Source organism: Orcinus orca, chromosome 15 (assembly GCF_937001465.1).
Source record: "Orcinus orca chromosome 15, mOrcOrc1.1, whole genome shotgun sequence".
Lineage (NCBI taxonomy): Eukaryota > Metazoa > Chordata > Mammalia > Artiodactyla > Delphinidae > Orcinus > Orcinus orca.
The window spans coordinates 3717501-3729805 of record NC_064573.1 but is presented as its reverse complement, the minus strand read 5'-3'; the positions used below and the strand labels follow the sequence as shown (position 1 = coordinate 3729805).

The following is a 12305-nucleotide window of genomic DNA, read 5'->3' as shown; positions in this document are numbered from 1 at the left end:
CCAAATAGCAAAGGCAACTATACTCAATATCTTGTAATAACCTACAATGGAAAAGAATCTGAAAAAGAATGTGTATATATACATATATATATATATATGTATGTATATACATTCTTATATATGTATACATATACATATATATAGTCAATCACTTTGCTGTACACCCGAAACTAACACAACACTATAAATCAACTATATTTCAATAAAAATTATGAAAAAAGAATAGATGCTAAGACAGTATTTACACCTGGCCACTTTTAGTCTCGTTTTCACATCTCATTAGCTACTCAGATCTGGAGATAGAATTATACAGAAGACTAAAGCATACAGAATTGAAATATGCACCTTATTTGAGTTTTGTGGAATATCAACTCTCTACTATCAAGAATTACTTGAACTGATACATACTGGGAAAATACTATTTATTTTGTATAGCACTTTTTTTTTTTTGCCTATGTTCCACAGTTTGCTCATGGTACCAGCAACAAGGTTCTCATGTCAAACATTCTTCCTTTTATAAGTTGAATAACATGATGCTACAGGTCTACTAAAAAATGGAATTCCAAGGTTAAAATGCCCATACCAATGGTACTGAGAATCCAGCGTTTTACATTTTGACTTCTGAAATGTGATCCAAAATATGATCATAATTCTGGGCCATAACTAGAAAATTAGTTACAGAAAATCTAACTTAAAAAAAACCTGCCAACAAACCCCAAAATTAACTAATAAAGTTTGCATAAATTTTGTCTCTAAATAAGTATTATAAATAACAAATAATATTGAACAAGAGAATGGAAAGTATAGAGAACAGTAATTATGAATTCATCAAGTCAGGCCATTTGCACCTGGGCTACATTCATAAAACGTGCATTGTAACCCCTAGGAAATTATTATCCACAGTTGATCGTGCTTGGTCTTTTCCTACCATATATTTTCTGAAAGTTGCACGTTGCTCATCTGTTTTTGTACAAATCTAAAATATGGTATTTATCCCATATGTACATGTGGTCAAGTGATCAAGAAAAACATCTTCAGTACCGAGCACTCCCTGCCCCATTTTAAAGGAAATCCTGACGGTAGTGAGTTCACGCTAATTGGGAGCTCTACGAAGGGGTTAAAACGTTACCCATTACAAGTCAGGTGGCCATTATAAATGTTACCCAAATAAAAGCCAGAAACAGGAAGCCAAAAAGCAGGTCCCTACGGCAAACATGTCTTAAATGATATCATTTGTCAAGTTTCCAGCATCTTGTGGTGGCAAACACACAAAAAGAAGGTCTGTGTTGTACTGAGGACATTACATCCTCATTAGCTGGAGTGTTCCTAAGCACATAATGCAAGATTTTCATTTTAATAAGCAGCTACTTGTCACTGCACTTTCATTAAATACTAATGACCCTTTATAGATGCTCCATTCTACTCCTGAGAAACTCCATTCAGATGAAATCATATAATAACAATTCATAGAACATGTCATGCAAAACTTCCGTGTCATTTCTTTGCAAACTATTCCCTGATCTTTTTTTTTTTTTTTAATGCTGAAGTCGGTCAACAGCAGAAGTCATCGTCTAAGGGACCTGCAATGACATTGTATTTTTCGCGTGCAAGACAAATTGGAAGGAAGAGCATTTGGCTTTTTAGAAGTCACAATGGAATGGGAAGGAAGAGTGGGGACTCCCTTGTTTCTTGGCATACTTACTGGAGTCAAGGCTCTCCATCCGCCCAGCCAGAGACCTCAAGGCTGATGTGTAGAGAAGGCCACCCTGAGAACCCAGAAATAATTCATCCACTGTGATCGTTCAGCCCTGGCCCCGTCTCTAAACAAAGACTGACAATTGCTCTGAATTATGGATGTACTTTTTGTGATATGTAATACAGTTCAGAAGAAAGGTGGTGAGAGCATTGTACCATTTCACCTCCCATTAGAGGCTGGTCTTGAACGATAATCCCAGAAGATGAAACTGATGCTGAACTATGACCCTCAATTTACAAATCATTTTTCAGAAGAATAAAAAAAAAAGTTTAAACATATTTTTGGCATTATCTGAACGGGCAGAATCTTTCATGCTTGTTTTCTAAGAATAAATGAAAACAGCATGCACTGTAGTTTCTTAGTGTGGGGAAAGACAGAGCAGGGTTTTCAGATTATATTTTATTTTAAACCTGGGTGTTTGCATTTTTTTTAACATTGCTGAATTTAGTATATGCCTTCAAAACATAATCAATTTCTATTCTGTAGCTTAAGGGATCCATCAGTTAAAATGTTAGTCTTTCATCTTTATTACTCTCCCATTAAAATGAGAGAAACCGGGACGCAATTCAGTTTAGAAGAAGCAATTTAGTTGGCGATGTCCTTACTACTCAAGTCTTGACAGAAGAAGAAAACGCGTGATAGCTTGGACTTCACACATCTAGCTGCACAGGAAGCAACTAAGCCTATCAGACAGATACTATGTTAAATTGAATAATAATACTTTGATGAGATGATTTGATTACACGTTTCGCCACTACCGGTCATTCCCTTGCACTTACATTCATAAAACCTGTCCCCTCCCCTTTGTTTGTGTATCGAAAAGGTAGGCAAAGTCTCCTTCCGTTTTGCTATAGCTGTGAGGTCTGAAAGGGACAGATTAATAACGGAGCAGCACACTGGACCAGCTTCTCTGGTACCCTGAACTAGTAACCCTTTGCTATAATGAGGACACAAAGAGCCTCCCATCAGGCTGCTCCCGTTCTTCATAACTCAAAAGCGTCACAGTGGCAATAGCCTCCAGTGCTATTTGTCTTGAGTGCAGTTGTGACACTTCGGCATGATCCATAATTTGGTAGGTATTTACCGTGACATTTCCCTTCAGTGCAGCCATAACATTCAGTGAAGCCATTATTTGGTCCCATTTACCATATAAATTGTATTGTTGTGTATGCATGCTAGCAGCTACATTAGGTACCTGAAAATGAGTAAATCTTGTAAAATAGATACTAACAGCTATTCAGCAGTAAGCCTTGCTCCTCAGACAGAAGGAAAGAAAAATTAAATACGGTCACCAAGTTTCCTGGAGCATCTTTAATTGCTTGTCTATTTATTTAGCATGTTAGAGACGCCGAAACCCAAGGCTTTGAAAAATACTCTGGCGGGCTCTGCCTTCATTAGAAAGGCACGACGGCATTCCCACCTTAATGATGAAAACCGGAGCAGCCTTTGGTGGGCTGAAGGTTAGAATGAAGGCGGATCAGCGGCAGGCTTGATTCAGAGGGGAAGGCGCGGGACTCGTTACTTTCGTGTCTGTGACATCAGGCGATAGTGACAAGAAGCATCTCATTCCACCAGGACATGTGGAGAAGTAAAATGGGAACAGAGCATCAGTGGCTGCTGTACTATTTCCACGATCAGAGATAAAACACACCTTCCGAAAGTCTCTAACACGAAGCACATCATTTTAGATCATTCTGGTGCCTACTTTGCACGATGCTATTTGACGTACCCTACTTAGGCTTATGAAGGGTGCTGTTAGGTACCTACAGTGCTTTCCCCTGTATGGCCCGTGTTTTGTTATGTAGACCCTCACTGTGGATGGAGCACATCCTTTTCCCTTTCCCGTGCCTGTAGTAAATTTTTAAAGTCCCCTGAATCTCTATAGTTTCCCTTTCCCAAACCTGCTTTTTGTCTATATACGTTTTCAACACTAATTTTTTTCTTAAGGGAAGAGAGAAATTTTCCATCCTACACATGCCTCACCGGGATGACTGCGCATAAAAGCCATTAAATGAGAGATGCTTCTTTAAAAGAGGTCTGTGCTCACTTAATTTTTTTTCTAATAATCTAACAAAGTCAAAGTTTTGGGAGAATCCCTCCAAATTTCTATTTAGATAGTTGGCTGGTGATTTATAGAAAAAGAAGGACCATTTCCTGAGAATATGGACTCTGAGAAACGGCTGACTTTTGCTGTATCTCTCATTTATTAACAACTTACTAGCATCAGACCAGACTCTTCCAAAGCAAAGAACTCATGAACTATTTTCAAGACCAATTTTAAAATCTCATCAAGCTGAAGACATACTGATTTGATCAGATCTTGCATCAGGAATTAATTTAGTTCCCTGGGACAATAAAATCTGGAATGAGACCGTCCATGAGTAAAGAATTGAATGTAAAGGTTTTACCTCTGTGCCATTGAGGGAAGTTTTATTAGCACATTTTTTTTTTTTTTTTTGCAATGGAGGAGCAAAAAAAAAAAAAAACGGAAATAAAGAAAAGAGAAAGAGAAATCTATTCATTAGAACTTACTTTTGTTTTAAAAAATATTATCTCCGTTACTAACTAAAAATAAATTGATTTGAGTAATTCTGGGGCATAAAATGTCCATTTTCTTTGTCCTTTTATTTATGCCATTGTTCTGTTTTTACAGCTTACTGTGGACAGAGTGAGGTAATTCAACAACAATTTTTCCAGTGTTTTTTCTCATGTACATATAATCGACGGCCCGGAAGACAGACTCCAGGCCGGTAAACCTGCCCTCTGCAGACAGATCTCCAAGGTCGACCTTACAAACCAGCTCTCCACTCGCATACATCTTAAGCAAGTGGTCCATGGCGGCTCGATACTTAGAAAGGTAATGGTTCAAGAAGAAGCCCTGGACGCTGGCGGATTTCTTCAGCAGTTTGGCTGGCAGTGTTACTGCTTTCACAGGGGACAGGCCAGTAGGAGTCTGGTAGCCAGAGACAAACCCAATCACTATCAGGCGCCCTTTGGTAGCCAAGGCGTCCACAGCCAAGTCAAACATGGCTCCCCCGACGGATTCATACACCACGTCCACGCCTCGCGGGTACTCCTGCTTCAGGACAGCACCCACGTGCTCGCCGTTATAGTTGATGGGACGATCACAGCCAAGAGATTTCAGAAAGGCAGACTTTTCATCAGAAGAGCAAGTTCCAATTACATGGCACTCGGCCTTCTTTGCAAGCTGGACGGCAAACTGGCCGGTCCCCCCAGCTGCTGCAGTCACCAGAACTTTCCTCCCTTCTGATAGCTCTCCGAGCTCTTTCAGGCTGATGTAGGCCGTGGTACCACTCACCAGGAGGGTGAGATACTCGGGTTTCACGGCCGGCACGGGAATGGCCGTGCTGGCGGGCACCACTGTGTACTCGGCAAAAGAGCCAGGTGCCATGTAAGCCACAGCCTGGCCAACTGTGAATGTGGCACTGGAGGAGAGGCCCAAGGCCACCACCTCGCCTACACCTTCGAAACCTGCGTCAAACGGGGTCTTGACGGAAGGGTCATAGCGGCCGGCTGAATAGTTTATGTCAGATGCATTAACACCAACAAATCTAGAAGAAAACAAACACAAATACACTCAGATGTTTTCTTCATCAAGGCCTTTCTATCCCACTTAGAAAAAGTCCTCTAATTCTGGTGACTGTGGTGGGTGGTGAAGCTATATATTCTGATAGAATTTGAAAGAAACGGTCCTGATATTCAGTTCAAAAAAAAAAAAAAAGAAATCAAACAAGTGTGATTTCAACAGTGATTTGTTAGCGTTTTGGTGTATTTTATTCTTTCATTAGTTTAGGAATAATTTCACATCCCTCTAAACAGCAAGCTATGTACTTCACATGCCATTTATCCCCCTCCGATTCCTTTCAAAAGAGAAAAAAAAAAAGTTAGGAAGCCCTCTTATACACAAACTTCACTGGAGCTATGAGTTGGAAATTAATTGGCCTCTTAACAAAGATGTTAAAAACAACAGTGGGATAAAATATATTCAAAGAAGTAGACGTGTATTGATTCTGGCAACAATTTAACACTTCAGATAATAATAGTAACGACAATGATATTATTAAAGGTTGATGTAACGTGCAAGGTCACTGGCTGTTACACGTTACTGCAGGGGTTGTTTCAGTGTGAGCGAGGCTGCAGCAAATTTTCTTTCTCATGTAACTACGTCCAGCGTGAAAATATGCACTTTGATTAACTGAACAAAAATTGTCTCATAAGGGTAGAGAGATTTTTATGCAACATCCAACATTTTACAGTCCTTCCAAGATGAAAAGGAAAGCAAATCGGCACTATATTTTTCCTCAACAAGAAGCAGAGACGTACTTGATTAATACCAGATGATTATTTTCACTTGGTATCCAGAGTCAATTTAATTGCGAGGCTGGTATTTTTACCAGCTTTTTTTCATCTCAGTATACCTCATAACAGAAATATCCTGATACATAAGGAAAAAAGCCGTCTCCTAAGGATGTCAGGAGGTGGCTGAGACACGTAACGCAGGACCCTAAAAATGTCCTTTCCACCTGTAATGAAATGAAAAGGTGGTGGTATCTGGTGGCAGGAGGAAAGGTGGTAAAGTAGGCCATTTTAAAATAATTTACTTTTAATTTAACTTAATAAACCCCAAACTGCCCCATGCAAGGATCCACTTCCACTGTATTATAGACAATGCTTTGCACTTACACATGCGCCCTTATGATTGTGCCCTGTATATCCACACCCTCGAAAGCTCTTTACATCCTGTAGAAATAAGAAAGCAGGAAGCACTTTCCTTCGGGTACGTCCAGCCGCTTTCAGAGGTTAGCAGACACACAGCCTCACTAACACGCTACAGAATTCCATACCCATACGTGACACACAGTAACGAGCCGCGGGAATAATGATTTTTGGTGGCTTCTCATTCGGCCTTTAATACCAAGATGCCCACGGTCTATTTTTTGGAGTGGGGGGGAGGGGCCCCTACTTTTCCTTTCAATTTACCCAACTCTCCAGGCCTAGTCTTTTTTAAAAAGGGGCCAGCTTCCTGAGAGCGTGCTTCTGGACCTCACGGAGGCCTGCCAGGGCAGAGCCCAGCTGGATCACCTCTTGGTGCCCTGCTCGAGGCCGCAAAGCCAACTCTAAGGAGGCGTCCCCGGGGGTGGGAGTGGCGGCCTGTGCCACAGAGGCTGGGGGCCAGGGCGGATCGCCAGCTCCCTTCTCTTCGTCCCGTGGCCCTCGCCCCTCCCGTCTCATCCCCCTCCTTCCCCCCCCACCCCAATCCGGCTGGCGTTTCTACCTTCCCAACCGCAGAGGCCCTTCCCTTGCAGGGAGCCCTTGCCTTGGACTCGGAGGGACGCCCCGGTGGGAGCTGGCCCCTCGGGTCGCCCCCCCCCCCCGGAACGGGATGCCCTGGGGGGGCTTCGAGCGGGAAGGCGCTGCTGGAGGAAAACGCAACCCCCGCCGTCTGCCGCCCCGGGCCGTGGTGGCCACTTCCCGGGGAGAGGTGGCGGGACCGAGCAGGGCGCACGCCTGGGAGGAAAGCGGCGGGGAGAGGGCCCCTGCGTGCGTGTGCGCGCGTGTTGGGGGGCTCTGCCGGGAGCTTGAGTTTACCACGGGGCTTTGCTGAAAAGCCCAAATCAAACATTGCGGTGGAGCCCGGCCAGCGCTGGAGGGGTGGCAGGAGACCGCAGGGCCCGCCGCGCGCCCACTCCACGTCTCCGACTCCCTGCGGCGCCCTCGGTGCGCCCGGGCGAGCCTGCAGGGCGCCCGAAACCAGCGCTTCTGCGGGTGTCTCTTCTCGGAGGTGCCCGGCCTCCGCCGCCCCGCGGCCTCTCCACCGCCACCACCCAGACGCCATCAGTGAGTCCGACTCCCGGAGCGGGCTGGGGCCGCGCAGGTCGCCGCCCAGGCCCACGACCGTGACCTCGGCCTCCCTGGGCCGAGCGGGGGTCCCGGCGGGCGCGCCCAGCTCGCATCGGCAGCGGAGCTCGGGCCCAGGGGTGGTCAAGTGCGAGGGGAGCCCTGAGCACACGGCGCGCCGGAGCGCAGAGGCCGCGGGACAGAAGCCGCCGGCGGCCAGACCGTGACCTTGGCCTCAAAGGCACCCCCATTTTTTGTGTCTCCCCACCCCACCCTGCCGCCCTCTAAAGAGCCTGCGTTGTTGGTGAAGGAATCCCGAGTTCCTACTCGGCTTCGCGCCCCTCGCCCTCTCCAGGGTCGCCCAGCCCCTGGTGCGCATCCCCACCTCTCCCTGGACCCCCGCTTTGACGCTGCGCCGCCGCCGCGGCTGGTGGGCACCCGCCACTGCCCGGACGCGCCTAGGTTCTTACCTGGGCTTTGGGAAGAGCTGCGCGAGGGTCGGGAGACCGCGCCTTCTTCGGCTCCGTCAGAAACAAGTTCAAGAGCAGCAGGCGCAGTGGGCAAGGGGTCCGGGTCGGGGGAGCAGGGGAAAGGAAGAGCGCGCGAGCGAGAAAAGAAGGGGAGACGTGCATTGGGACCCTCGCCTTGTACCCCCCTTTAACTTCAAATATGTGCTTTTAATGAGTGCAGGGGTCTAGCGATCCGACGGGCAGACCCACTCAAAAGACTAAAATCGAGGAACCCCAGGAAAAAGAATGGGACGGTGCGGACTTTCCCCAAATATATACCCTTCCAGAGTCACTCGGTTTATTTATACTAAAAAGTGATGAACCCCTTCGTCATATTTACTGTGAAACAGGGCAGCCCTCAGAGGGCCTCAGGGAAAGGCTTTTCTCTGAACAAAAACCAAACCTGAAAACTCAAGTCCAGAGCAAATACTGGGAGACAAAGTCGTCCAAACCAGACCTTCCCTTTAAAAAAAGAAAGAAAAAAAAAAAAGAAAGAAAAAGAAAAGGAAGAATGAAGGAAAAAAAGCTTGGCCTGGAGAATCAGCAGAAATAGTTACCCTCCCGTGAGCAACAAACGGTTTATCAAAAACGCCTTCCCCATCCCCCATTTTCTGTTTGCCATTCCTACAAACTCTTTGCTCCATTATCTTACACTTGAGCAGAAAATCGTTAGAAATATTTGGAAACGAAATAATGTGTCACTATCTTACAGAAAAAGCTAAAAATAGTGCGCGAACTGACTTAACCAGAAGGTGTCTTTCTCCCTTTTTTCTTTTCTTTTCTGCGGGCTGGGCATCCAGGAAGAGAAGCAAGGTCGTCCTCGTATGTTTGAAACCGGAAGGTGAGAACTGGATAAAGGAACACCGATGACACATTCTGGAGGGATTCTAGGCTCCCCTTCTCACACCTTTCCTAAATGGTAAACCTGATTATCTTAAATCGATGTCTGGCTTAAAAAGCACTTCCCTCACCGTGAACAGAAAATTTGTATTTTCTGTTAAAATGAAATGAGACGTGCAAAAGGTTCCACTGAAAAAAAAAGTCAAGACGGAGCACAATTAAAACCCCCAAACACCTTTCCGAACAAGTGAATTTGGGCTGAATCCATTCATTCCAGAGCAGATTTTATTACGATAAAAATAAGAAGCTCTTGCACAAAATTGTCATGCAGTTAATACTGTTTGGGGCGATTTCGTCTAGGATTAAAATGAACTAACCTGCAGCGAATTACTAAGGCTCTATTCTTAAAAAAAAAAACAAAAAACAAAAAACGGTAAAATGCCTCCCTTACTGACAACGTTTGCTAGAATAAAGGACCTTCCCACAATTTGGAGGTGGGAGCAGATTTTCCAACAGAGTAAGGAGAGGGAGAAGCAAAGGTTCCGCCCCTCCCCAGAAGCAGAAAACTCGCCCCATTCTTCTGTTGCGGATTTCAAAGTAGAAGTTAGAGGTCAAGCGTTTAGTATAAATATACTGTTTATATTAAAGGGATTTTTGTCATATGGGGATGGAAGATAGAAGCATGGATCTCCTCCAAATTGAGGAGCTTCCAACATGGCAGCCGGCGCTCCAGAACTCCGACCACCCAATTCAGGGACCGGCCCCGGTTACCCAACGCGGGGAAGGGGGGCACAACCGGGGGAGCCGGTGCCCTGGAGGTGGGGAAGCCGGGCGGCCGGGAGCAGCCTCCACGACGGCGCAGGCGGGGGGCCCACCTCTCTGCTGCTGGGAGTGCTGGAACTTCACACCTTCCCCTGCCTGCCCCGCTCAGTCGCCCCTCCCCATTTCACACCCTGTTTGCAAAAGGTATTATTTTTCTAAGCAGTCGTGGGTGTGTGTACATCAGTGTTCACCATCACCAGTGCAGTGCATCGGAAAAAGAAAAAAGAAAAAAAAAAAAAAAGCCTGGGTGAAACTTTGCCTGTTAAGTCTGTTTGGAGGCTTTTCGGTCTGAATCTCATCTCGACTTCCAGCAAATCACTCGTGTGTTCTGTATGTTCTGCGTGAACACACACGCCTTTCTTTTTAACTTGGTAGGACGCGTCCGGATCTCGACAGCCTTAGCCTTTCAGGGCACGATGAAGTCCTCTGCAGCCCAGTTTCCATCAGTGCAAAATTTTTAAAGGACACACACGGCCCACCGTTTAAGGCACTCCCCGCGCCCACCTCATCCCCAGCCTCCACTCAATCCCGCCCTTGGCTCACTCAATTTCTAAGTTTCCAACAGGTCCCCAGAAGTTTCATGTCATGATCAGAATTCTGAAGTCTTCCAGCCTTGTTTGGAAGGCTGATATGAATTTTTACTAAAATGGACACTTAAGCTTTACCCCAAGCTATTTAGATAAGATGCATTTTGTCCTTCAGCCCTCGCAGGGGACTTGGTCCTTTCTAGCACACCATTTACAACACGGTTACAACCAGAATTTACTTCTCCCTTCGAAAGTACTATTCAACCTGAAATATGCAACACTGGAACCCCTCAGATGGGACTGAGCGGGCGGGCGAGTCCTTCTTTTGCCCAGGGAGTAGAGGAACGGGGACCGGCCCGCCTGCAAGCCCGGCTGCCAGGGGACCCACCCGGCAGACCCGCGGGCACGGCTCCGAAGAGTGAGGTCCCTTCCTTCCTGTTGCTTCAGCAGTTACTAAAGATTATGAGGTGGAAACACCCTCAGGTGGGAAGTGTGGAGGTGGAAAAGACAGTCCAAAGGTCGGGCAACGACCCGAGCGAGTGTCACCCGAAGGTCTGCAAAACGTGCGGCCCAATGCAGCCATGCTCCCACCCCGGCCCCTGCCCAGCCGCCCGGGACGCGCGCCACGCGCCCGTCGGTACGCTGCAGGGCACAGACGACAGTCACACAGCACTGACAACACGCAGACGGCACCGGCGAGGCGCACACCGACACACCCAACGACAGGCTCCGCCATTGCGAGGTGGCTGCCAACCTGGAGCAAACGGGAAAAGCCAGCGGGTCCCCGGCCTCCTTCCTCCAAAGCACGTTACCTAAATGTCGCAGTTTGTGTCCAGGCTGTTCCCGCTCCACCCTAAAGATTATGCGAACGCAGGAGCCGTGGATGCGCGCGGGTGGGCAGGGCGGGGAGCCTCCCCTTCTGGGTCCCGTCGGTTTTATTTCGGGAGCGGGAGGGGGAGGAGGGAGGGCTGGGGGAGGGGAGGGGAATCCCAAATTAAAATAACCCTCAGTTTTGAGGACGTTCGGTGCCATCGGATATTCACACCAGCAACAGTCACATTACATTCGCCTTCGCCAGATGGCGGCGGGTTCAACTTCCCGGGATCTCGCAAAGTCAGGCTGTGCGCCCGAGCGCGCGCCGGGTGTGGGGACGCAGGCGGGCGCGGGACAGCCCGGGAGCTGCGCAGCGCTGGCCGGGGCCGGGGCCCGGGCCGGAGCCGGGGCGGGGGGCACGCGCCGGGCTCACCGGTTCCGGACGAGGAGGTCTCCGTCCCCGGGGAGTGGCACCGGGCAGTCCCAGCGCAGGGTGACGGCCTCGCGGAAGTTCGGGCTCAGCCGGGTCACCACCAGCTTCTGCATGGCGCAGGGGATGGCCGAGCCCTGGAAGTCCAGGAAGTGGCGGGAGTACGACATGTCCACGATGGCTCGGGCCCCGGCAAGCGCCAGCCGCAGCATGACCCGCGCCTCCGCCTGCTTTCTGCGCCGCCGCTGGCCGGGGTCGCGCCCAGCCCTGGCCGCTCGGCTCGGCTCCGCGCTGCGGGCGGAGCGGGCGGGTCCGCCCCTCCTCCGGCCCGCGCCCTCCCCTCGGCTCCCCCCCCGCGCCTTCCCCACTACGCCTGGTGCCCGCTCCCCCCTCCTGCCCCGCGGGGAGTCAGCGCAGCCCCCGCGGTTCCCGGGCGCGCCACCCCCGGGGTCCGGGCCGGGGGGATCGCTGCCGCTCCGGCCACTGCTCCTTTAATCTTTTTGTTTTGGTTTGAATCTGCTCGGCGCAGACTGGCCAAGGATCTTCTCCGCCCTCCCCCTTCCTCCCGGCGCCCGGGAGGCACCGGATATCCCCACCCTCCCCACGGTCTAAAAGCCGGATTTGACTCCTCTAAAAGGGTGAGGGGGGCGGCGAGGGGACCCGCGCGTCCCGCGATCGCCGCGGCCCACAGCCGGCGGCAGCCCGGGGCGTCCTCAGAGCTGCGCGGCGCCCGGCAGCCGGCGCAGGCG

At 48.9% G+C, this 12305-nt stretch overlaps 1 protein-coding gene across 3 annotated transcripts; it reads right to left on the bottom strand.

Annotated features, from left to right (window-relative positions):
* Positions 1–4362: 4362 nt before the first annotated feature.
* On the bottom strand, positions 4363–12293 carry PTGR3 (prostaglandin reductase 3). Of its 3 annotated transcripts, XM_033406114.2 has the most exons (3): positions 11560–11681; positions 6461–6517; positions 4363–5328 (listed from the first exon to the last, which is right to left on the bottom strand). In XM_033406114.2, the coding sequence occupies exon 3, from the start codon at positions 5166–5168 to the stop codon at positions 4404–4406; it is 765 nt and encodes a 254-aa protein (XP_033262005.1). In that variant the 5' UTR covers positions 5169–5328; positions 6461–6517; positions 11560–11681; the 3' UTR covers positions 4363–4403. The 3 variants fall into 3 exon arrangements, with proteins under 3 accessions (XP_033262005.1, XP_004280061.1, XP_033262003.1); XM_004280013.4 differs by lacking the exon at positions 6461–6517 and having other exon boundaries at positions 11560–12293; XM_033406112.2 differs by lacking the exon at positions 6461–6517 and having other exon boundaries at positions 11126–11703.
* Positions 12294–12305: the final 12 nt, after the last annotated feature.

Bases quoted from the DNA above. Each gene is read 5' to 3' on its own strand.
- PTGR3 (XM_004280013.4), bottom strand. From the start codon at position 11,768: ATGCTGCGGCTGGCGCTTGCCGGGGCCCGAGCCATCGTGGACATGTCG. The intron at 5,329-11,559 runs GTGAGCCCGGCG...GTTTTCTTCTAG, and splicing joins GACCTCCTCGTCCGGAACCG to ATTTGTTGGTGTTAATGCAT.